Source organism: Akebia trifoliata, chromosome 11, assembly GCF_017979445.1.
Source record: "Akebia trifoliata isolate Shusen 1 chromosome 11, ASM1797944v1, whole genome shotgun sequence".
In the NCBI taxonomy this organism is placed as follows: Eukaryota; Viridiplantae; Streptophyta; class Magnoliopsida; order Ranunculales; family Lardizabalaceae; genus Akebia; species Akebia trifoliata.
The window spans coordinates 42484693-42512066 of record NC_141385.1 but is presented as its reverse complement, the minus strand read 5'-3'; the positions used below and the strand labels follow the sequence as shown (position 1 = coordinate 42512066).

Below are 27374 nucleotides of genomic sequence, written 5' to 3'. Positions count from 1 at the left end.
TTATCATTTCTAACCTCCAAATACAGGAAACTTGGGGAGTTACTGTCGCTGCATTTAAGACCCATGAGTTTCCAGCATTTTTCACAGAAACGAGTGGCTACAAGGTGGTAATCGTTGGACTCCTTCATACCATGTTTTTTTTTTCCTCTAAATAACATCGTTATTGAATTTTTATTTATTTATTTTGTGTGTCTTGGTCTAACTTATAATTGTTGAACTGTGATTCGAAATCTAGGTGCCATGTCGTGTGGACACTCCAGATGACTGTGCTCGGCTCATAGGCAAGTGAAACACAGAGCCCTCTTTTTTCTCATTTTATTTTTTCTTCCTTCATCTTTTAATATTTTATTTACTTTTGAATTTTTTTTGTAAATTATAGATGCTAACCTGAAACTCAGACTTGGAACGGGGATTTTGATCGCGGTGCCAATACCAAAAGAACATGCTGCTTCAGGAAGCTTGATAGAGTCTGCAATACAGAGTGCCCTTAAGGAAGCTAGGTAGAAACCATTGACCCTCTTTAAACTCAACCACTATATATTTCTTTTTTTAGAGCTTCTATTCCCGCACCAACTTTTGCTAACGCCACCCCAAGATGTGTACTAATTCTTGGTGATTTACATATGAATTGGTGTGGCTTTAGCAAAAGTTGGTGTAGCAATATAATCTCTCTCTTTAAAAAAAATTATTGAATTGGGTTTGGAATCTCAGGGACAGCAATGTGACTGGCAATGCTGAAACACCTTTCTTACTCGCGAGAGTGAATGAACTCACTGGAGGAGCCTCACTGGCTTCAAGTATCCTTTTCTTGTTTAATCAATTACGCTCAAAATACATTTTATTAGAGACCTAGAATATTCTGTAGGCTGTGGTCGGGTATGTTGCGAGGTGCATCATTTAGATATTTATTATAAGAAAAAAGTAACACACGCACATTAGACATTTATTGTAAGTTTTCAACATATTTTTGAGCAAAAAAAATACCATTCAATATTTATACTTGATAGCATATTTTCAGACAATTTTTTTTCTGATCGGTTATTTTCAGACATAATTATAGATTGTAGGATGCTAGGAAAAGTCTAAATCATCAAAATATGTTTTGAAAAAAAGATAGTGAACCCTAATGAAAAAAATCAACCATCATAACATCATCAAATCAAAATTAAACTACATTTATGCATCACCAAATCCTATATTATCTATCAGATCCCACATCAAACTACGTTCATGTTTAAGCATAAGAAAAGGTTTAAAAACATTTGTTTTTTTATAAAAAAAACTTTTAAGGATTGAGACCAAAGACAATAAAATGTATTAAAAGTTTTTTTTTTTTTGGAAAAAAAATAAGGAGAATATGTTTCTTTAAAAAGGTTTTTTTTTTTTAAACTTGTTTTATAAACTAGAGGGACAAAATGCGTTTTAAATAAAAATGTTGTTTTGAGTCATGATAAAATGACACTATCACTTACGCAGTCCGTACGCAGTTGATGTGGTGAGTGCACAGAGCCATAGATCTTTTTCTTCGGGATACGCAAGGAAAAGATCAATGGTTCTGTGCACTTGCCACGTCTACTGTGTACAGTCTTTTTTGCAACTATGGATGAGACTAGGAATGATTTGGAAAACCATCAACATGTCTAAATGTTTAGTTTTAGGCAATTTACTATCATAACTTTTGTGAGCTTTATATATTTCTTTACTTCCTTGTTCTTCTTAGCCAAGCCATAGACATTGCACTAGTGAAAAACAATGCACTCATTGGTGCAAAGATTGCTGTTGCTCTTGCTAAACTCAGACTACGCACTTGTGACGGTGAGTTTCATTCTCGGCATTTGTTTCTGTGCTGGAAGCTGTCATCCCAAAATATTCAAACCATCCTCAAAGTCAATGGTTAACAACAAATACTACTAAATTCAAAATTTCATTGAAGGATTTGTTCTTGTTAATTTAGTGTCCAGATTGTAGACACCCAGAAGGAGGATTTAAACTCCACTCCCACACCTCAAATCTTGTTACATATATCTCTCAACTAATCCATTAAAAGGAGATTTTTTTCTTCTTCTTCTAATGAGAGATCTATGTGACTAGATTTGAGGTGTGGGAGTGGGGTTTAAATCCTCCTCGCTTGGTGTATATGACCCTGATTCCTTGGTTTACACTATAATATACGTCATATGCAACCAAGAGATTCTACTGATCACCTAAACTTGTCCTTTTTTCTGTACAGATGGTGCTGAGCCGTCATCATAGGCGGGGAATTCTGACATGGTAGTATCTCATTTTACAAAATAAATATCCCACCCTCAATATGATTTTTTTTCTTTATTTTTAAGAAAAAAAATTATGTGCAGACTCGAGAAATTGTCCGAGTCACATTTAGGTACTTATTAGATCCCCATATATTGTATCCCCCCCCCCTCGCCCTCTTACTTCCTCTGTGAATGGTAATATCTTCAGAAGCTAAACTCCAAGGGTTTGGCCAAGTGGCAAGCTGAGCCTTGATAAGCTCCTCAGGAAGGGTAGTTCAAGTGTTTGATGAAACCCCACGAAGCAATGAATTCCTTGGTACCACCCTCCAGGATCTGGTTGACCCTTGACTCAACCAGTTGCATCATTGCATGTAGGACTTTCCAAGGGGGTGGTGCGTGTAACCATGGGATTCGTCTCACCCACGATAAGCAATTTATATATATTCAGAAGCTAGGAGTAGAATTCGAAACTATTCGAATAGGTAAGTTTTCATTGTGTATGGGATGAATTTCATAAATTTTAAGTGAGATCAGTAATCAATGTTGATTTTTCATCTTTTCACAAATTCAGTCTTTGGAGTTATGGTAAAGTGGGTTATGTCCACAGTGGATTATACCATGTGTTGTATGAATTATTTTAACAAAAATGTTATCCTTTTGTTGTGTGGTGGCATTTCTCTCCTCATTGTAGATGATGTGAAAGCTTTAAAATGATTTGTGGAAAGAAAGATAAGATTGTGGAGATGTTAATGGACTTTCACTCGTAAATGTTGGAATCTAATCAATGGGTTGGATCCCAAATCCCATGGGATGGGACATAAACCCTTTTCTCCTAAAGGAAAACTATTGATCATGCATGCCACACCCCTAATAAAACGCCTCAAGGAAACCACCTTTTTCATGGTCATTTGGGCCATCTCATCCTTACTCAGACCTATGTGTTGGAAAGGGTTTGAGGTGGACAAAATTGCTTACTTTCTAAAAGCTTTGCTGGTTTTCTTTCTTTCCCTCTCTGCTTGGAATCTCTCATTTTATTGTTGCAAGAAAAAAATTGAGTCACTTTAAACAAAACAATCTTGCTTTTCCACTTAAATGTTCTTTCACCCTTTTTAACATATTTTTTTGTGCGAGTTTCGATGATCTAATGGATGAAGATAAGAAAAGTGATCTGATTTGAGGCAGATTGGACCTCCTGTACCAGTTCGAGATGGTCAATCTCCAGTTTCTCTTTGAAGATAAATAAATTTGGAAGACTCAATTCTCTATCTTCTCATTCATCTTTAATAATTAAGTACATAATACTCTTCCCAAGACTTCTTACACGACTCAATAACTGAACACAACTCAATCCATGACTTTTTAAGAGACTCAACAATTGAAAACAAGCTCAACCAATGATCTAATTGAATCGATAACTTAAAACAACTTCTAAGCAAGTTTATAACACCACCATTCACACCCATTTCTATGAATTGTTACTTAAGAGTTATGTTTTGATTCAAAAAGAAAATCATCCAGACTTTTTGTCTCGAGAATGACTTGGAAAACTTGTCTTTGGCCAAAGATATTGTGGGTAAGAAAGTTCCTTTTAAAGTGAGGGAAGGTGTTGGGCATTTCTTGGGAAATTTACTTAAAGGACCCGACAAAAGGATTTCTTTTTAATTAGTCTCTAACCATTCAAATTCACCATTTTCGTTCAAAATAATTGACTTTTCAACATTTCGGTCGAGTTTTGGAGACTATACCGATGAAAAGGATTAGAGAAGGAAGAAGAAATCTTTTTCAAGGATTTTTTCAAGCATTTTGAAAGTGTATTAGGATTTTTTATTTTGTTTTTGGATGAAAACTGATTAAGGATGGTTCTTTTGTTTTGAAATCATCTATAAAAGTTGTTATGTCAAATTTTTAGCTGATCTTTCCATGTATTTTAGTTGGAAAAACTCAAAAAGTGAAAATCAGTGGATTTTACTACTATCGAGCTCACTACTTTTTATTTTTGAGTTTGACAATTTTTTTTTTAAATTGTCGAATTCAACAATAAAAAGTGGCGAGCTCGACAATAAAAATATTGAACTTGACAACAAATAGAAAGTAGTGAGCTTGACACAGTAAAAAAAAAATTTTGAATCTTAGCTTCACTCTTCATTTTTTGTTATAAATCGTCAAAATAATATATAAAAAAATACATCTAAATGTTCAAAATTAAAAGTATATTATTTCCATTCATCATTCATAATAAAAAAGTCATCAAAAATTATTGGAATCACCATTGAAAAATCTAAATATATGAAGAAGATGGAAAAAAGGGTAGTTTGGGTATTTCAAAAAATATTATAACATGAGATGAGATTGAGGGACCATTAAGAAAAGCAAGTTTTACTAAATAGACTATTAAGAGAAATCCTTTTGCTTGGGTCTTTCAAGTAATTTTTCCTTCTTACTTTGTCTTTCAACAATAATTGGTACTAGGCCTATTTTTGTTATGTGTTACCTTCTTTTCTAGAAATGTTTATTTTGGTTATATTTCCAGTGGAGTAGATTCAAAGGAATATAATACGCCAAGATTTGTGGTGTGTGGGAAGTTATACTAATAAGAAGTGAAATCTCTACTTGAATTGGGTTCTTGGAGGATTTTTCTCTTCTTTTATTTATTTATTTTTTTTTTTAGAACTCTAACTCATTCTGTTTGACCTTTAAAGGATAGTTGAGAGTTGTGGAACACAACCTCTAGGCTTGAAACGTGGGGCTATTTGCTTGAGAGAAGAAGTCTTATTTATAGATTTTTTTTTTATAGACTATTCACATCAAATCCCCATCAGTCGGTCAAGTATGCTTAGTGCTTACGCTACCCTTTTGGAGAGACTAATCTCTTGGTCACACACACCGTCCCCTAAAAAAGTCCTAACTACAATTGGTTGAGTCGAGGGTCAACAACTGAACCCGAAGGGGTGACTCCAAGGAATTCATTGCTTCATGGGGTTTCAAGCACTTGACCTACGGCTCGGCTTGCCACTAGGCAAACTCCTTGGGGTTACGTGTTGGACAGTCTAACAGATCATACATGCACCGTTTTACTATTTTTGGGCTTGTTCAGGAGTTTTTGTTGGGGTCTACATTGAATGAATTTTAGGCTGAGTTTGAGAAAAATCTTGTTCAAATTTCCTTTCGAACATGGACTTCTATGAAATTTGGGGGTGTCTATATGTTTAATTTGATTAATTTCATGGCAAAAACAAATAAATGTAGATTGTTTGGATCTCTCATTTGGTGGAGCAACAAAGATATAAATAGTACATTTGACTAGTTGTACGCTACGGGTGTCGTGTCTCAAATCTGCCTATATTTAGTCCAATTCTTATAGAGATATGAAACATCTTAAAATTGTTGATGATCGAAAAATTACAATTCGTTTCTACGAAATAATTAAAATTGTAGAATTTACTTAGATTTGGATCTAGGGTTCATAATCAATTTTCTGGAATAAAATCGAAAGTAAAGAATTGGTTTAGGGATCATACTCTCTGATTCTTACAAAGAGAATCGACCAAAGATGAAATCTTTTCAAGAACGAAGCAACATCATTGTTATTAGAGATCATTCCCTTCATTGTTATTATTTTCTAAAAACTTGAAGCAATTCAGACCCAACCATATGGTACGATCCCCACTCCGTGAACTCAATTTTTCTCAAAAAACTGACACCGAAAAAAAGAAAAAGCGAAGAATGTATTTTTATATATTCTTTATGATCAAGACTTTAATCAGCTTTTGTTTCATGATGATTAATTCATCTCAATTGACTTTTCTTTATTTTGTTATTTTTGTGTACATTCACAATTATGTTCATTTTTAATTTTATTATAATTATTCAATCTTTGATACATTATTTATATTGATTGCTCGACTTTCAATTTTTCAAATCATTTTTACTACCATCTTATAAAATATTCTTTTAATTTTTATTGGGATGCTTCGGTCACACAACATTCCAATTGACAATTGTACCATAATTGTTAAAGATACACGTTGACTCAAGAACTAACAATCTCGACTGTGTAAATACAAAATCCAACGATTGAGAATTATCCTTGGGAAGTGTCATCGAAATATGCATTATTTGGATACACATAATATAGTACTATTATATTACAATATGATCAGGATCCGTTGACTCTTAAGAATGACTCATGAAAAAAACACATGATCCCAACCTTTTAAACACAAAATCCAATGATTCAGATTTATGAGTATCTTGATAACAAAAATCTTGGAGATACTCATCCCAAGGATATATCTCAACCATTGGATTTTGCATTTCAAGGGTTGGGATCATGTGTTTTTTTCATGAGTCATTTTTAGGAGTCATCTGATTTTGCATTTAAAGGTGTCATTCTTTCTAGTTATTTATAACTGGCTGGTGGCACAATTTTCTTCGAGATATTTAGTTGATATGCTCGAGAAAATGAGTGGTTCTTGTAGAGAAAATTAGTAAGTTACTGTAGTACAACTACTCTATACGTCGTTACAATAGTGCGTAGGTATTAGGTATACTTGAGTGGATTTTTTAATTAAAATTACTAAAATCCTATTTTTCTACCAAAAAATATTCTCCATTTTTTTACTTTTTTTGAGCTTGATCCATGTTCTAAAAAATTCTACCAAAAATTGAAATTTTAAAATTCAACAATTTAAATTGTTTTTTTAATGTTCTTCTAATGTTGTCCTCCTCAAGTTTAATGTATGTCATAAGAGGACACTGTATTAAAAGGCACATTAACCAATATTTTTTTGATATTGTGAAATTTATTTGATTAATGATTGATCTATTTTTCTTAGTCTAATACATGTTTCCGTAATTAGTTCAATGTTTTGATCTTCTTAATTCATCTTTGGTAATCAATCTTTGATATTTTGTTAATGTTGATGGGATAAATGGTTTCTAGGGTTGGTTGACCAATTCTGTTTGTTTGATTTCAAGGTAATTGAAAATTAGTCCAACTAATAGTAGAAATTTTATCTGATTTATATTATTTTCTAATCAAACTAATGTGTTTTAGATGTTTGATCTATTTTTTGAAAGGTTGGTAGATTGATGTTGTTTTTTCGATATCAAGGTTTAGTACTTATGATTACTTCCCTTTTTCGAATTTATTCAATAATATTTTTTTATTGGATTTATGTTCTTTTAATCCCATTAGCGGATTTTAGATGTTTATTATTATTTATCTAATAATTAATAATTCATTTCTTCCCATTTAATTATTTTTTGAACTAGTTTATTTGACTTGTGAATGTTACTTTATAAAAGGAAAGTTTTTCCGTGAGAAAGGTTTCTATTTAAAGTTATTGAATTAATTGTGGTTTGCATAGTTTTATAAACTAATTTAAGTTTTAAAGTTAAGGGTTGTGATCCTGGAATCATATTATAACTTGAGGTTTGGACGTTAAGACTTAAAACTTTCATTATTCCTAGATCAATTAATGAGACTGTGAATTTTGAAAAATTAATAAATATCTATTTAAGAAATAAAAATAATAATTAATATGATGGATAGATCAAGATTCTTCATGAAAAGTAGTTTTCCAATGTTTTGGGGATGAATTTCCATATATTAGGAGTAGGGATTAGATAAAGACCTGCTCTGAAAGCAAGATTTGAGATTTGATGAGGTTCAAAGGTTAAAAAAATTTATCTTAGATTTTGAAGTCAATAAATTTTTTGTTTGAAAATCAAGGATAGTTTCACAAGGTTAGAGAAGAGGGCATTTTGATCATTTTATGATAGACTCACACACAAGACCGAAGTGAAGGGGTATGTCCATGGAGGGTATTCAAAATTAGAATCCTCGAACCACTTACTAGTGTGTTTTTTATTCTTTTTTCCTCAAAAAAAAAAAAAGAAAAAAAAAAGTAAAGTTATCCTCCTTTAAGGTGGAGATAGGTTGGGTGCCCCTCCCACTAGTCCACCTAGCTAGTGAGCGGTTCTTTCGGGCGGGCATCTCTCGCAACGTAAGCAGCATTGTTCACTACCACTCGAAAAGCAAAAGATTCGAGAGTTCAGGCAGAAAATACATGCATGGATAGTGGTTTAACGACAAGGGCCGACTGGAGCGCGCTCTTTCTTTTTGCAAGAAATTCTTTATTTCCGTTGAGCATGCACTGCTATTTTTGTTAGCTAGCTCCTTCATCGAATGGGTTGGAGGCTTCTCGACTCAAATGACTATGAGTAACTATACGAATAAGTCTAGCCTTATTAACTTAAGATTTCATATCTTACTAAGACTTGTTGAGCTTACCTTATGGCATCCAAAAACATGATCTGATGCCATAGGAATGTAGAAGATAAAATTCCATGAAAAAAAAGCATCTTGGATCAAGCTCCCAAAAAAATTAATTTTTAGAATTTCTTTGTTGGATCTGAGTTTTTCCATGAAATCTAGGGGGTTGTGGGGTTGGATTGCCAATTTGGTAATCCATTTCAGCTAAACCACCCATAGTAAGATTTGAAATCTTACTATGTTAGTAAGAAAAGTGTTTCTCATAATAATTGGTGGGGTAATCTGCCAGCCCCTCCGAAGATGTGTACAGCCAAATAAGTAAGTCATCAGTTTGGGTTTAGACCATGGTTCAAGACTTTCATTGGATCGGATTAGACCCCAAATATTATCTAGTCTGATCCAATAACTTTAGATCTAGATCAAGAATTTGGGACCAGCTAAGGATCCAATATGATAACTTATTGGATCGGATTGAATCGGTATCTACCCTATCCTAATCCGATAGGCCATGATTTGAAAAGATATGTGAATTATGTGGATTACATATTTGGATTCAATATTGAGATCCAATAAAATCTTATCCAATAGGGTCTGCATGATTCTCATTGGGATCGATTCCAAGTCTAATTTGATTCTTATCGGATTAGTCCTAGATCCACTCCAATCTGATGCAGATTGTTCTATTAACAACCGTATCATGATTTCAGGGTTCATTAGATCACAAGGGAAATCATCGTACCCAATCTAGAATCCTTTCGGCTAAGGCGTCAACAGATGGTATTCGAATTGAATTTAGTCTTTTTGAATTGGAATATTTGATTTATTCTTTCACAAAGATTAATGTAAAATGATTGAAATGCCCTTAACTTCAATTTTTGCCAAAAGATATTTTTTGACTCGAAAATTTTCACTAAGTCTATACTCTATTGACACGATAAGTGCACGGAATTGTAGATCTTTTTCTTTGTATCTCGAAGAAAAAGATCTATGATTCTTTGCACTAGTCATGTTGACTGAGTACACACTAAGTGAACCACTCCCAACACACACACGCGCACGCGCACGCACAACTCATGTCTTCAACTTCTAAGGTAAAATTTTTACATAATAAAAGATTCTATTTTTATCAAACCTAAAGAGTAGTAATATATGAAATTAAAGTACAATTTCACTGAAAAATCAATATCCAATTTTTTAAATATAATATCTGATTATTCAAATATAAATTTGAATTTTCGACTATCCATTGATAGACGACTCAAATCTAAATTATTATTTATTTAAAAATAAAAGATTAAGAGATTGAAGATGAGAGTATTTCAGTTATTTAAAAAAGAAAAAATCTGTCAATCGCTTTCAAAGACCTGTCAAGTGGGCTAAGTCTTCAATATGAAATTATTTTCAAATACTATTCAAAACCTTCAGGGAAATATCATAAATACCCTCATTTATGATAAAGGCTGACTTTTTGTCGTTGCCAAGGTGTTTTCAAACGTATCCATACCTTCTTGGCACTGTTCTTTTATAAGAAACTAAAACAAAATTATCAAAATAACTTTGACCTCAAAAATTTTTATTTTGTCAAAATAAAAATTGCTCAATTCTTTTCTAAGAAGATCAATTGGTTTCGGCTTCTTCAATCCTTAGGATAATTTTTTTGACTTATTTAACAATTCTTGATATATTTTCTCAAAATCTCTTGATTTTTCCCTTCAGTTCTTGATATTTCTGACAGATTCATCTTAGATAAAAGTTATAATTATTTTCTAATTGATCCAAAAGAGGAAACAATAGTAAATATTGAGTAGTTACCCAAAATGTTTGGGGAGCAAGTGGAGAGATGCCAAAAATCTAAAACTCACTATTTTAGGATAAAATCATTAGTTTTTGACAAGATGTTAAAGATAAGGGTATTTAAGTCATTTTATTCGTATCTCATATAAGATCAAGGTCAAAGGAGCTATAAATTAGGTTAAAACACAAAGGATATCTTAAATATTCATGATTGTTATGTTTAAATTACCCTTTATTTTGTAACTTATTATTTGTTCTTGTTAGTTTAACTTTATTCTACCTAAATCCTAACTTGGATTTAGCTTTAGTTCTTGTGAAGTTATGGAGTAAGAAGTGATCAAACTGGAAAGAGTCAGATTAACATTACTAACTTAATAAGAAAAAAAGGCTTTACTAAGGCTTATCCACTATCAAAACAAAACCTCGAGATTCATAGCAAATCTTGAGATTTAGTTGTTATGAATCTCAAGATTTTTTTTTTTAATGGTGGATGAGGCTTAGTAAGGTCTTTTTTCCTTACTAACTTTGTCGGGAAAGTGTTTTTGAATTAGAAAAAGGGATTGATTAGTTGTAGAACATTTATCATAAGTCACACTTTGTTACTTAAAAAATCTTCCTTCCACTTCAATTCATACACATGATTGTATTCTAAGAAAAAAAAATGATTTTGAAATTTTCTTTTAGTCATGATAAACTGACACGCTAAAACATATGTCGTTTATATGTAGTTGCATGGCAAGTGCACAAAACCATAGATCCTTTTCTTCGGGATAGAAAAGGAAAAAGATTTATGATTTTGTTCATTTTTCACGTCAATCATGTCATCATCACATGTGTTTTAGCGAGTCAATTTATCAGTAGTCCTTTTTTTATTTGTCAACTTGAAATTGGTTATGACGTTGTTCTTTTTTTTTTTCTCACTTGAAAAATGTATATATAAGAAAGAAAGAAAAAAAGATTACACTCTTTTCTCATAATCATTTTCTTGAAGATTAACGTATCTGCCTTCACTTACTAATTATTGACCATTAATTTTATTTTGCTTAATAAAAATATTTATGATCTTATTTATTGATTATGTTCTTTATATATAATTACAATGTCAGGAGAAAATATTCACGATTGCAATTAATCGTAAGAAAAATATTATGAAAATAAATGAGAATGAAATGGATTGAAGGAGATAATTGAAAAAAAATGAGTATACTTGTAGATTTGATATGATAGTAGTCAATAATATTGGAAAAATAAGATGTGTCCACATATTTCTACTCTGGGCTGTCTGTGCAGAGAAACCCTTCCCCAACCAAAAGTAGTGACAAAACAAATGTTTGGGACTTTAGAAAGGACGATTTATAACATTACTGTAAGCGATCCGAATAAACCATACTGTGGGGCGTCCCGAAATATGCAAAAGAGCCATTCTACTCTGACTAAATAGCACACTTCGTTTAACACTGAAAAGACGTGGCATTGACCATAGAATCATAGAACCTTGACCTCGTATCTCGAGGAAGTAATCTATTATTCTGTACACACTGCTACGTCAGCAAAATGTTGAACGCAGTGATCGTAGTAATCAGTTTAGCAATTTTCTATGCGAATATTTGAATCATGCGAAACGATGACGTGGCACACATCTCTCTCTCTCTGTCTTCCTCTCTCTCTCTCTCTCTCTTCCAGACTTCCAGATATAAAACATCCCAAAACCACTTTGAATCTCTCTCTCTCTCTCTCTTTTCGAATCCTTGAAGCGCAGATCAAAAACAGCTTTTCAAAACCTCGTGAATCCTCCAAAACCGCTTTTCTCTTAATCGGAAAATCAATAGCGGTTTTGAAGCTTTGGTGCAAAGCAGAGCTTCTGTCTGTTCTGGGTTTAGTATCGGTTTGAGAAAATTTTCATTGGTGAAAGATGAGAATCGGGAAAGAAGAGAGGAATTATCGTTGACTTTGCTATTATTATTGGAAGTTATCAGATTTTTGATCGTTTGATGGGATTTTAGGGTTTATGGCGTTGTTTTTTCGCTTTTGGATCAAGGTTTGATTAGGGTTTTCGACAAAGGATCCTCAGGTATGTTTCTTATTCTTTGTCCTTTGCCCTTTGTTTATTTTTTATTTTTCAATTTTTTTTGGTCCTTGTTTGTTTACTTAGTCATTAATGCGTTTTTAACGAACAATTCTAATTTTTTTCCGTTACTTTTAATGTTTAATTCATCCGAGTCGCTCCATCTAGTTTTTTTTTTTCTTTTTTTTTTTCAAAATAAAAAATAAAAAATTCCGAGGAAGCTCAAAATTTCAGACACCTTTTTTTTGTGTGTAGGATATCAAGTTAAATGTTTATTCCCTAACTACCATCAAATTTACATAATTTGAATGATTAAAGATTAAATATTGTTCAAAAGATGAATTTGTTGTTAAAATTTTTACTTTTTTATTGGAGTAAAAGGAAATATTACCCCAAGTTTAGAGAAGTAGAAATTTAGCCATAGATGAAAAAAATTCCAGAAGTATATATTATAGTTTTCAAACACTGAAACAGAGAATTTGTGATACTTAAAAATGCTTAGGTAAAGAATTTGTAGAGTGAAGTTACAAGAAACAAATAGAATTATCAGTTTTGGTAGGCTAAGGCACACGTTGAACATGTTGTCCTCAAAGAAGAATTTGTCTTTGCGACTCGAGGTCATGCTACAAAGTTTGCAGAACTTTGTACCCATGATACAACCACCCCTGGATGTTGTAGACATCTCTACCGACTTGACTACGTTTAGAAACCTTGGGAGAGCAACAAAGAACTTGAGAAGAGTGAGTTGGAGAACAAACTCTGTAACTTGTATTATAGTGAGGACAGTTTCTGTTATCTGATTTTTGTGTATCTCCAATTGTCCTTGTACAACTAATGGAATAAATGAAAATGTGCTTATAAGTGTAAAAATGTTTGAAAATAGGTAAAGACATGATTAAGGTATGTAAACAATCAAAGTGAAGATGATTGGATCATTTAATCCACATTTAACCTTAAATTGAAGTAATTTTGGGACAAAAAGTCTTACTTGAAACTCAAGAAACTTAAGTTGTTTCCCTCCAAAAATTTATTAAAATATTTTTATGAAGTTTCACCTTAGAAACCTATGTAAAATGCATTATTGTACAAATTAAACCTAATAAAAGTAACATGTTGAATGAATCTTGTACCCTGTTGAATTCTATGTAAAGCCATGTCCTTTGTTGTTTCAAGTGTCTTCAAATTTTCTCACACTATCTCAATCCATTGCCTTTTTGTTCCTCCTCTCATTCTTTTAGAACCCTTAACCCACCTGTTCCTTCTCACTGGTGTTGTCTCTGGTCTTCATTTCACGTGAACAAACTGTCTGAATCAACTTTCCCATAGTTCATCACCTATCTATGCTGTTATATATTCGCAAATGTGTTCATTTTTTATTTTATCATTCTTAATCTTTTAACCCACTTATTTAAACACTTCCATATTTACTACACTCATTATGTGGACATGTTGTTTCTTAATCGCACAACATAGAAAGCTTAGTTGGTCTAATTGTCTTCTTATGAAATCTTCATTTCAGTTTTATTCAAATTTGAAGGTCACATAGCACTTTGTCTTTACTCTGCTAGAACAACCAAACTCTAATCTATGGAAAATGTCCTCCTCAATCTTTTCATCCTTAAAATATCAAAATGGTTGCTTCGTGTTATTCCTTGGCGATCAATTTTCAATGGCATATCCTTTTTATGTTTCCAGGTTTTTTGTGTTGATCCAACTTATTTTAGTGCTCTAGGACTCCAAAGCTTCTCTTTGAAGGTCTAATTTGCATTGATCCCCCCTGTATAGTGTCATCAACCCATATTGTATCATTTAAATAGTATACACCTTGGTACGCTGCTTGAAGAGCTAAATTAATCTTAGGAGCCCCTCAATCAAGCTTGTAATCACCATTAAAGGCAATTGTTTCTTCAAGAGATAGTTGATTTCTTTTTTGCCCATCATGCTAAGTTGAAGGGATCTCCATCATATATTTACATGACATTTGATAAATGTGTGTGTGCGTGCATGCATGCATGGGGACTATGATTGGACATCATTCCCCCCTGCACAACCATATATATATATATATATATATATATATATATATATATATACAATGCTTTCAATGGTTGTGTACATTGTTATCAACACACCCGCCATATGCCCATCAGGGTGTGCACCAGCTAGGGATGCCTAACGGGGTTTCTCCTCGTGGCAATCAAACTAATTTATATGTGAATCCTTCTTTGGAAGTGGTTAATTGGATTAGTTAATTGGCGAGTCATCAATATGCTTATGGAGGCATTGTTTATGAGAAACCTTGTTTCTGGTAAGGCGAATGAATCGTCGGGGATCATATGGCAACCTCCGATGAGACACTTGGGGTGCTACTTGGTTTCATATGACGATATCGAGGGGGTGGACCCTTGTGCATGTGGATTTCCTTTTCCACTGCTTGTTAATAAATTTGAATTATTTTTTCTTTATGTTGTAATTATGTTAAGTAAGTCAGATTACCATGTTTGCGTGGTCAAAAGCATGAGCGAAACTTAAGACTATTTGGATGAGGTGAGTCTAGGCAATAATGTTTTACACATTCATTAAACTAGAGAGAGAAAATAAGAGTGGAGGTGACTGTGACTATGCACATAGTCCCTCCTATCATAAGTCAAAAATGGCTCATACTGTCTGATTATCTATCTGAAATAAGCCTAGAGTGCTGAAATGACAAGGAGAAGGCTCAGAGGACTTTGACCAGTGATTGGTTTATGCATGTGGAGGGCAAATCAGAGAACATCGGCACAACTCAGACACAACACAACACAATATTCCGGAACCTTTGACAGATGGGGAACCAAACAATAGAATTTGCATAGGTCATTTTACAATATCATCTAAAATCATGTTTGGCACATTTGATGGTTTCATAAGCCAATAAGAGTTTATTGACCATTTGGCATACCAAAGTGAATTATTTCTTTGATCCATCTTTCATAGAATCTCTTAGACTTGTCTGGAACAAGTTCAAATATGGTCAAGAGCTGAGGAAGTTTTATATACCCAGCGGTTGCAATGGCAGGTACAATGCCATGCGCAGTTTCTACAAGTTTTGAGCACGGGCATAGGCGCTACTGATGAAATGATTTGACATAAATAAAAATGAAGGCATTCTTATATTTGGCAATGGGATGCCTGGGAAGCTTTTTCTAGAAATTCATATATCAAACCTCTATAACTGGTCAAGCCCTCTTAAATAGTCTTTTGGGTTGATTTGACAACATAGTTTTAATATTGACACTGGAATTATGCATTTTTATATACCATGATTAGAAGTCTGTGAGGCTGATCTACAATATTGAGCAACAAAAACGAGATTTTTGGGGCAGCTACCTACATGAAGAGTCAAAGGAAGTCTTTTGGCTCATGTGGCATAGCTTTCTGATAAGTTTTAATACCCAGTGGTTGTGCTAGGGCGGCATTTATGTAAATAGATGTTTTTTATATGTCATGAGCCCAGGCAAGTGGGGCTTTTCTTCTTCTGATTTTTCAGTTCACTGAAGTGCTTTGAGTCCTGTAAATAATGCTACATCAACATATGGATAAGTACTAATGATTTGCATCTTGGTGGGACACTATTGCCTTTCTTTTTTCCTTACCCCCCCACCCACCCACCCACCACCACACACACTCAACTTGGGTTAGCTTGCCATGGGGCCAGACCTCTTGATTTGTGCATGGAAGGCATATGGGATCCCTTAGAACTCATTGATCAGGTCCCAAACCCCCCCACACCTCCTTGAAATTAAAAAGAAGAAGAATAACTAGTGATAGAGGTGCATAGTTTCACTCAAAAAAGTAAACAAGAAAAGAAACACAGAGAGAGGTTGTTTCTGTGCACACGCTTCCTCCCATAAATAAAAGGAAGAACATGTGAAAGGGAAAGTTATAGTGGAGGGACTGTTTATAAGCTTCTTAGTCCTTCCCAAATATAAAAAGAAGATTCCTCCTCAAGTACTCATTCAACTCCAGAATGACAACGCCTTTTCAGGAAAAGAAGTGGTGAGTTATAAGAATAAGATGAAGAACATACATTCTTTCAAATACTTTTTATATAAAAAATTCAAGAGCCAAATCCCAAAATCCCATCCTTGGGATTCTTGTAATTTCTACGTAGGATTCCTCGACCTCCTTTTATGCCTTGTGTTTTTGGTTTCAATGAAAATTTTCACTTAGTGATGAAAGGTCTAGGAGCAGCTTACCTTAGGGCTTAAGAGAGTTCCAACACGATTGGAAGTGAGAAAAAATGGTTGAAATAAACTACATGAAAGATTATAAGACTCTTGCTAATATGTAGAGTACACAACATATTGAGTTGCATCACTTGCATGCACCGCATAGAATATCTCCTTTTAGAAAAGAAAAAAAAGGGAATTAATAGAAGAAAAAAGACCAGCAAGAGCTGTCCTTAAGGCTCTAGACATGAATGCTTCAGGCTGCCAACGTGATTGAAAGTGAGAAAACGGTCGAAATGAAGTATTTGAGCTATTTATGTAATTAAACCAAAGATTACAGCTGTTTTGCTAATATGTAGAGTACGCAACATATTAAGTTGCATGCACTGCCAAGCCTAGTGCCGTAATGCCTTGCTTTTCACTGTGTACACAACTGCTTGATGATTAGCCTGCCTAGGCAGTAGAAGGTTGGCTGGGTGACTCTTTGAGTACACCAGTACATGGAACTGTTGCCATGTTTGAATGTTTTAAGGTTCCCTTGGACCCTTAAGGACAATTATCACTTGTTACTGATATCATTTGTTCAGTTGACAATTAATAATTACACCTTTGTAAACAAATTTTGATCGTTTTCATAATATTTTTATTTCTTCCCCCCCCCCCCCCCCCCCCCCTCCTTTTTCCCCATGTCTGTTAAAATTTTATGATGCTGCTGCACGATTGTGGTTGGTGGAAGCTCTACAAATGCTGCATACTATCTGTGAAGGCAGGAATTCCCCAAGTCTTGTTCTTGATAATTGTTTCTTTATATCTTTTTATTTTAAATAGACATCATCATGTCCATGTTCTGTGTCTATCTCAATGTCATCCACACTCCTGTAATGTACCAAATCTAGACTGTGATTGTTGTTCCGGTGTAATGCATCAATAACCTTCCTCATTTCTGTCGTCTAAATTTTAAAATTTTATTATCCGTTCTCGACTCTCCTTCTGGTCAAAAGTTCAAGATTTTAGGAGCATAATAGATCCTTGAACAGATTTAATATTTTTCCATTTCATGTAAACAAGCCGTATTTAACTTTATGTTTGCTATGTTGCTCTTTGGTATCTTCCCTGACACATTTTTCACTGGGTTCAGAATGAGAACAGATTCACTGATAACTCATCCCTTCCTTTTTTTATCTATCTTCATGATTCATCATATGTTTGTCCAATTCTAAACTGGTATCCTTAACCCGCTGAAATTTATTAGTTCAATATGTAGAAAACTGGAAAATTTTCTCTGGTATCCAATAGGGTTAGTGCAATTGTTGCTAAAATTAGTGAATAAGGGCCAAGGAGTAGTAGCTATACCCCTGTAATTTTGGATTTTCTTTAAAAGAAAACACAAATCTTATGAAGGCCCCTCTCTCATCCTTGTTGTGGACAACATGTTCATCCATCCAAACACCCAATATCTGTTCCATAATGATAAACTAAGTTAGCTTGTACATATTGGGGTTGTGATTAATGTGTTTTATATGCAAATAGTTATCTTTTTTTTTCCTTTCTTTCTTTCTCTTCTACAACTACTCGATATAGTATTCTTTTGAACCCATCTCAACAGGTGTACTTTGGAAAAGACAGAAAAGGAAAGGAACATAAGTATGGGTGTAAAAGCTCGTCAAAATTCTACAGATTCTCCAAGGTTGGAGGTGGGGGAGATAGATACCAGAGCACCATTTGAATCTGTCAAAGCTGCTGTCAGCTTATTCGGTGAAGCAGCCTTCTCAGGCTCAGGGGAGAAACCCATCATTAAAAAATCAAAACTTCTTCCTACAGAGGTATTTCTGATAGCAAGTAACTGGATTTATAAACTTATTTTTATTATTAGCATCTATATTGTAGAACCTGTGATTAAATTGGTATCATCCTTAGTAGAAACATATAACGGATTTCTTCTTTTATAATCATAGATTGAGGAATGCGTATCAAATCTAATTTTGTTGACAGTAGATATGGAAAGGGCATTGGATAAAACCCTTTTTTGGATTATCCAGATAACATTAGAGACATTTCTCATGTTTCATGCCAAATAATTGAAACCCATTATAAATCCCATGAAGAATTCTCAAAGTTCTAAATATGGGGTCTCTGGATTTTCATAAAACTGGTGGAAGTTTCTTCTTTTTTTTCCACCACTCTAAACTGGTCACTTGTATCTCCCCGTTTGTTATTTGATTTGATAGAATTTTGTTGAGTTTTTAATATATAAAAATGTTGTACTACCTTGATTTTTGAAAAAGTAAGTTTTTTGTCTTTTTGTGAATAAAATTTTATGTTGAATTTGAATTTTTCCTCCTTTGGGTTTTAGTTTCACTAAAATTTGAGTCTCTGTCTTTTGGTTTTCTTCCTTTGAGTTTTAGTCCCACGTGGATTAGGAAGAGAACTTGAATTTAGTTTTTAAAAGGATTTTTTGGAACTTGGGTTGGACCCCAAGGGGAACCTAAGTTTTTCCCCCCAAGGGGGGGAACTCTCCTACATCGAGTCAACTCAAATTAAACACACACACATGTGCGCGTTCCGAGCTGAGTCGAGTCAGGCGATGTAGTGTGGTGCGTGCGTGCGAGCGGGTGGGTTCCTTTTCTAATGTCTTAACATTATTTTTATTTGAGATTTATCTCTTTAAAACCTTGTGTCCATTTTTCAAATTAAAATAGTATTTTTAACTGTCCGTGACTCTTCAGTTACACCATTTTATCTTCTTTAAAAAATCTTAATAGAACTCAGATTTTTTATATCTTTTTTTCTCTTTCTTATCTTTTTTATACTTAAATCTAGGCAAGATTAACGTGGTGTGAATCAGAACTCTTAATTCGAAGCAGTGAGTTACGTGGTTAACAGAGGTTTGACTGGACTGTTGTATCTTGGGGGTGTAGTGTCCAAAATCTACCTGCTAAGTTTGTAGAGGCGTGAAACACCTTAAAGAGAGCAACTTTGTTTGTGTCTTATTCTGGTTTAAATCGAATTTTTTTGTGTATTTTTATTTTCCAGCAATAACAATTTTAAGGTGTAATCATCTCAACCAATTATCCATGGAAAATATAGAAACAAACACTTCTGCTCCGTCTGAAAGCATCAATAAATCATTTTGATCCGTTGAATGCACTTTAAAGGATGGAAACATAAGATGTTCTTCTATCTTACAACTATGAAAGTAGTTTTCGTACTTAAAGATGATCCAATTTGAGAAGAAGAACATGAACCAGGAAAACCTTCGCAATTCGTATATGGGAAGAAGCCAATTTTCTTTGCAAAAATCATATACTTAATGGCCTTGTGGATGATCTCTATGACTACTATGCTGCCCTTGAATCTGCAAGAGAAGTTTGGGAAGCGTTACAGAAAAAATATGACACATAAGAGGTTGGATATGAAAAGTATGTTATAGGTACATATCTTAAATTCCAGATGGTAGATGATAAATCCATAATTTCCCAATCCCATGATTTTCAGAAAATTGTTCATGAAATTTTAAATGAGGGCATAAAAATTGATAAACAGTTTCAAGTAGCTGATTTGGTAGATAAATTGTCATCTTGGAAGAATTTTAGAAAATTTCCCTTCGTCATAAATCCTAGGAATTTTCTATGGAAAGTTCGATAGTTCGACTTTGTATAGAAGAAGAGGCTTGACTAAAAGATCAAAAGGAAGAAAATTTTTCTTCGGCAAGAATAAACCATGTTTATGATAATAAGAGCAAGGTTCATTTTAAGCCAAATAAGAACATGAAGAAAAATTGAACCCAATATCCAAAGCCATCACAACAGCAAAACAAAAACCAATATCCCTCCAAGAAACCTCTTTTGAGGCATGACAAAGATAATAATTTGATTGTTTGTTTTTCTTGCAACAAACGGGGCATTTTGCTTGGAACTGTTGTACTTGCAAATTTGTTCTTCAGACCAATGTGACTAAAGAATTTTTTGTGGCCATGATATCAAAAATAAATATGATGAATGGTTCCGAAGGATGGTGGTGGGCAGGTATTGGAGCATCTAGGCATGTTTGCTATGATAGAAACTAGTTCAAGAATTATTTTCCTTCTGATGACAAAAATGTGTTGGGGGATTCTCATTCTACTAAGGTACTTGGTATTGGGGAAGTCGAGATAAGGTTTACTTCAGGAAGAACAATGCTTCTAAAAGATGTATTACATACTCCTGAAATGAGACGATTACACTTTAAAATTGTTGTTACTGAAAAATAAGAATACACAAAAAATCTCGATTTGAATCAGGATGAAGCACATACTAAATCGCTTTCTTTAAGGTGTTTTGCACCTCTGCAAACTTAGCAGGCAAAATTTTGACACTACACCCCCAGGATACAATAGCCCAGTTAAACTTCTGTTAACCACGCGACTCGATGCTTCGAATTGAGGGTTCTGATTCACACCACGTTAAGCTTGCTCAGATTTAAGTATAAAAGAGAGAAGGGGATAATATGAGAAAAACCAATATAAAAAATATGGGTTTTGTTAAGGTTTTTTAAAAGAAGACAAAATGGTGTAACTGAAGAGTCACGAACAATTAAAAATACTGTTTTGATTTTAAAAACGAACACTAAGTTTTGAAGAAACAAAATTTCAAATAAAAATAACGTTAGACATTATAAGAGGAACTCACCCGCACACACCACACCGCATAGCTGACCTAACTCAACTCGGCGTGCTCGTGTGTGTGTTTTAATTTGCGTTGACTCGGTGTAGGAGAATTCCCCCCTTAGGAGGAAAAGCTTGGGTGCCCCGTGGGGCCCAACCCAACTTCCAAAAAATTCTTTTAAATATTTGATTCAAGTTCTCTTCCTAATCCATGTGAGACTAAAACTCAAAGTAGGAAAACCACAAAGACTCAAAATCTAACTGAGACTAAAACCCAAAAGTGGGAAAATTCAATTTCAAAATAGAAATTTATTCACAAAAAGTACAAAAGACTTTTACTTTTTCAAAAATCAAGGTAGTACAACAATTTTTTTTTTTTTTTTTGAATTAAAAACCAACAATCCCCCACTTATTTTAATGTACAAAAAAAAAAAAAAAAAATTCCAAACAAAATCAACAGAATCATGCTTAAATGAAAGTGTCTATAAATTTAAACTTTCACATAGTGAAGATATTTTCAAAATATAAGAAACTGGGTGATTATGTCTTGAACTCAATAGTTTTGCCTATATAAGAATACACTTCACACACAATTCTGACTGGTGTGAACCTTACAAGCTAGCACGTTCCGGCCATGTGCTTTTATCCCAGTATTCATAAGTATGTTAGAGAATTGGCCCTATATTCTCATAGTATGTGCCCTCACATTCATTCTTATATAGATGAGAGTGCTCTTTGTAGCTAATCACTCCACTTAAAAAGTAAGCTCTAAACCTTATTAAGAGTATTTATAAACTCGACCTTCCTTTTTGCTTCAACATATCATGCATTTTTTGTATAGGAAGAAGATATAACTTTTCCTTTGAACCTAGTTCTTGGGATCTCCAGTCTCTAGGTAGGGTATCCATCATAGGTGACTCAAACGGGCTTCTGTTCCATTTCTGTATATGTATTCCACACATTTCCCTTGCTAATCCTTTAGTCAAGGGTCTATGAGATTATCTCTAGATCTTACAAAATCTATGTTAATAGTACCATTTGATAACAATTCTCTTATAGTACTGTTGTTTTGAAGAATTTGTCACGATTTACCATTGGAATAATGGTTATGTACTCTCCCAATTGCGGCTGTACTATCACGATGAATTAGGACAACAAGAACAGGCCTATCCCAGATAGGTATGTGAGACAAAAGTCTACAAAGCCAACTTGCTTCCTCACTAGCTGAAGCCAATGCTATTAGTTCAGACTCCATTGTAGACTGAGCTATAATTGTTTGTTTCTTGGACTTCCAAGAAACTACTCAACTAATACTGAACACATATCCACTAGTGGCCTTAGAGTCTTCTGAAACAATATTCCAATTAGCATCGCTGAATCCTTCAAGAACAACGGGAAACTTTTGATAGTGAATGCCTAAGTTAATAATTCTTTTCAAATATTTCATTATTCTACTTAAGGCATTCCAATGTTTTGAACTTGGATTACTGGTAAACCTGCAAAGTACTACTACTGCATAGGCAATATCAGGTCTAGTACAATCTGTTGCATATCTAAGACCGCCATAATACTAGCATATTCTTTTTTATTCAAACTATCACCATCATTAGGATAATCTAACACTAGGATCAAAAGGTGTACATACAGGTTTACAGTCAAAGTATTTATATTTCTTCACTATATTTTCAATATAATGAGATTGATCTAATGAGATTCCGTTAACAATTCTAATTACTTTAATACCCAAAATTACATTAACCTTACCTAGGTCTTTCATGTCAAAGTTATTGGATAATAGATTCTTGGTTTCCTTAACCAATTCTAAACTAGAACCAAAAATTAAAATATCGTCAATATATAAACATGTCATTACACATGTTCTATTATCATAGACATGCATTTATCACTTTCATTTATTCGAAAACCATTAGAAATAACTACTTGGTCAAAATTTTCATGCCATTGTTTCGGTGCCCGTTTTAAAGCGTATTAACGATTTCATCAATTTGCATACCTAATGTTCTTGATCAGGATTAATAAATCCTTCAGGTTGATCCATATAAATTTCTTCTTCTAGATTACCATTTAAAAAGGTTGTTTTAACAGTATTTGATGTATTATCAAATTATGAATTGCAGCAATAGCTGTTAATACTCTAATGGACGTTATTCTAGACACAGGTGAATCAGTACCAAAGAAATCAACGTTTTCTCTTTGTTTGAAACATTTTGCTACTAACCTAGGTTTATATTTTTCTTTAGTTCCATTTGGTTTCAGGCTTCCTTCTAAACAAAGCCGGATTTCAGCAAAACATAGGGGATGATCAATATGTAATAACTAGAAATGGAACTTTTTTAGGAAAAGGGTATGCTTGTGATGGTATGTTTAAATTGAATTTAGAAAATCCTAATAAAGCTTCTAGTTCTTCTATTTACTCTGTCTTCAATAAATGTTTGGCATGCTAGACTTTGCCACATTAATAAGAAATATGTTAGTAACTTGTGCTCCCTCCCTAGGCATAATACCTTTTTAAAATAATGTCACTTTTGAAAAATGTGAATCTTGTAGTCAAGCAAAAATAAGCAGATCCTCTCATAAATCTGTTCAAAGAAATTCTCAATTATTAGAATTAATTCAATCTGATATTTGTGTGCTTGAAGGTATCTTAATTCAAGGAGGTGAAAGATACTTCATTACGTTTATAGTGATTGTTCTAAATTTACCTATGTTTATTTAATGAAACACAAAAGTGATGCTTTTGACTTGACTAAGACTTTTAGAATATGATCCCAAGAGGCCAAAACTTGGAAGTAGACCTTCTGAGTGTGTTTTTATAAGATATGCAATTAACAACAGAGCTTATAGATTTTTAGATATTTCTAATAATGTTATAATAGGATCTATTGATGTAGAATTTTTTGAAGATAAATTTTCTTTTATATTAAGAATTAGTGGGGGTTCTAGGATTGAGGGAAATTTACATCCAGAGTTACCTATGCTTAGAATAACTGAAAATATTTATTCCAACATAGAACCAAGAAGTAAAAGAGCTAGAGTTTTTAAGGACTTTGGCTCAGATTTTGTCACTTCTATGTTAGAAGGAGACCCATCTTCTTCTAGAAGAAGCCTTATCCTCTTCCGATGCAGAATTTTGGAGAGAAGCCATCCATGATGAGATTGTGAACCTCTATAGATTAAGTTACATTTATCTATGATTTCTGTGAAGTTTCCATCAATTATGCAAAACCGGTTATTACAATTTCTTCTTCCTTTGTTACAGAGAGTGTTGGCCAAGGAGACACAGCTTCACTTGGCTCAAAAAGAACTGAACAAGTTTAAGGATCAGCTGAAGAATGCTGAAACTACCAAGATCCAAGCACTTAATGAACTTGAGAAGGCTAAAAGAACAGTAGAGGATCTGAACTCCAAGCTCAGAACAATAAATGAATCCAAGGAATCGGCAATTAAGGCAACAGAAGCCGCTAAAACTCAAGCTAAGAAACACGAAGAAACAAACTCTGGCAACCCCACAGAATTAGGCGGTGCTTGGAAACAAGAGTTAGATAATGCAAGAGAACAGTATACAGCTTCACTTGCTGAACTTAATGCTGCAAAACAAGAACTCAGGAATATCCGTCAGGATTTCAAGGCATCGTTGGAAGCAAAAGCTGCTGCCTTACAAGAAGCAGATGAAGCCAAGCACTTAGCCGAGGTTAACTCAGAGAGGGTTGTGGAGATCTCGAAGGAGATTGCGGTTTCCGAGGAATCAATTGTGGACATGAAGCTTGCCTTTGTGCAAGCACAGCAAGAACAAGGAAAGATTCTATCCGAAAAAGATGTTCAGCGGCAGTCCTATAGAGCTGCTTTGGAAGAAGCGGGGAAGAAATTGGCATCTTTTAAAAGTGAATTTGATCCTGAGCTAACTGTGAATCTCGAGGCCAAGCTGGCTGAAACAACAGCTGAGATTGAGGGTTTGCAGAAGGAGATGGATATTGCTAGGGCTTCTGATTTGGATTCTGTCCGAACTGTGACTTCAGAGCTTGACGACGCAAAAGAAACGTTGCACAAAGTTGTGGAAGAAGAGAGCTTTCTTGGAAGCCTTGTAGAGTCTCTTAAGCTGGAGTTAGAGAGTGTGAAGAAAGAGCATTCCGAACTAAAGGAGAAAGAATCAGAAACTGAATCTGTTGCTGGGAATCTGCATCTCAAGCTCCAAAAAAGCAAGGGTGAGCTTGAGGCAGCTCTTGTAGAAGAATCAGAAGTGAGAAGTGCTTCTGATGAGCTGGTTGCGACACTTCAGCAGTTATCATCGGAATCCGAAAATGCAAGGCTGGAAGCAGAAGAGATGACGAAAAATGCAGAAACGTTGAAGGAAGAAGCCAAAGCAATGAGGATTACCCTTGAAGAAGCAGAGAAGAAGCTACGGGTTGCCCTAAAAGAGGCTGAAGAAGCAAAAGCTGCAGAGGCCCAAGTCCTTGAGCAGATCAAGGTTTTGTCGGAAAGAACAAGCGCAACCCGAGCTTCAACATCGGAGTCCGGTGCTAAGATCACAATCTCAACAGAGGAGTTAGAATCTTTGAATAGGAAAGCCGAGGAATGTGATAATTTAGCTGAGATGAAAGTAGCTGCAGCAAAGGCTCAAGTGGAAGCTGTGAAGGCAAGTGAAAATGAAGCACATAGGAAGTTGGAGACAAGTTGGAAGGAAATCGAGGAGATGAAGTCAGCGACAGAGGAGGCTTTGAAGAGGGCAGATATGGCAGAAGCAGCCAAGAGGGCCGTAGAGGGAGAACTCCGGAGGTGGCGTGAAAGGGAGCAAAAAAGGGCAGCTGAAACTGCAGCTCGAATCCTGGCAGAGGCGGAGATGTCTTCGGAGTCATCGCCACGTCATGCTACAGCTCAAAAGCAGATCCAAGCAGAGAAGACTAGCGGCACTCGTAAGTTGGAGAAAACATCTGGGTCAAAAAAGGCACTTTTGCCCAATCTCAGTGGCATCTTTCATAGGAAGAAGAATCAGGTTGAAGGTGGGTCTCTGTCTTACCTCCCTGGTGAGAAACCCATGGGAATGTGAGTGTTGTCTTTCTAAAGTACTGTTGTGCACATTTTGTGAATGGTGAAAGAAAGAAAGAAAAAACAAAGACAATATTTATGGCTTGGTTGGTTGTGTATATGTGAGAGCAGTAGAATCACTTTTGTGAGGTGAAATAAGGATACTAAATTTGAAGTTCAATGTTAGATGATTTTTTGTGATGGGTTTCTTCTAACAGCTTAAAATTTGAGATAACATCTCTGCAACATTGCAATAGGGACCCTTATTGGAAGAGTTTCAAGTGGGGCTCCACCCACTTTGTGATGAAAACAATATATGTGGATGTTTGGGTGGTTATTGCCAGGTGTATAACCACAGTGACTGACTACTATTTATGTAAATTTAGTAGTGAAATCATTTGCTAATCTGTTGTTCTTTTGTACATGCCATTTGGTTTCGTTCTCTCTCTCTTTGTATCTTTTGATATTTTCCTATGTCCGTAAAATCTGTATTTCAAAACTGGCAGATCAAAACCTATGCTTCTTGATAAAGGATTTTGTGGGGATGGAAATAATTGACTTGTTTTAAGGGAAGATCTTGCTCCATGAGATTTTTTTTTTTTTTTTTTTTTTTTTTGTGCTTTTTAAAGTGAGATGCTTAAATAATTTAAGGAAATGTTCTTTGTGAATGTTTTCTTTAGATGAGATTAAATATGTATGGTACTGTTAATTTTTGAGTTTGTTTCCTATTTCTTTGATAGGTCTCATCTTTTTCTTCAATAAATTTTAATGTCTACCAAAGAAGGAAAGATGTTAGATGCTAAAACTTTTGAGCTCATTAACCCAATCTTAACCCGAGCTTGAAGTTCTGAAATTGGGTTGAGGTCGGGCTTGAAGTTCTAAAATCAGGTTGAGGTCAGGTTAGTTCAAGTTAGGTAATTTTCGGTAGGTTGAGTGGGTTGGGCTCGTTGAACAATCCTAATTTCAATATGAAACAAAATTTATATCTTGAAAAAGAAATACAACATATAAATAAAGAGTCGTGATAATCTAACTCGTCCACATGACATACTCATCGCCTCCCTTGACTAGGGGTGTGTCACATGGGGGA

General features: G+C 34.3%; 2 protein-coding genes across 3 annotated transcripts; both read left to right on the top strand.

Annotated features, from left to right (window-relative positions):
* Window positions 1–8: 8 nt before the first annotated feature.
* LOC147391808 (pseudouridine-5'-phosphate glycosidase-like) lies at window positions 9–2937 on the top strand (the record flags this gene model as incomplete). The annotated part of the gene is made up of 6 exons (XM_086459110.1): window positions 9–104; window positions 236–281; window positions 380–500; window positions 712–797; window positions 1732–1815; window positions 2231–2937. Coding segments are annotated over 6 exons (456 nt in total), but the record flags the coding sequence as incomplete, so codon positions are not given.
* A 9059-nt stretch (window positions 2938–11996) lies between these two features.
* Window positions 11997–26499, top strand: LOC147391807 (WEB family protein At5g55860-like). Of its 2 annotated transcripts, XM_086457543.1 has the most exons (3): window positions 11997–12394; window positions 18206–18422; window positions 24522–26499. In XM_086457543.1, exons 2-3 carry the CDS (start codon window positions 18246–18248, stop codon window positions 26304–26306), a joined length of 1962 nt encoding a protein of 653 aa, XP_086313669.1. In that variant the 5' UTR covers window positions 11997–12394; window positions 18206–18245; the 3' UTR covers window positions 26307–26499. The 2 variants fall into 2 exon arrangements, with proteins under 2 accessions (XP_086313669.1, XP_086313670.1); XM_086457544.1 differs by lacking the exons at window positions 11997–12394; window positions 18206–18422 and adding an exon at window positions 23594–23620.
* Window positions 26500–27374: the final 875 nt, after the last annotated feature.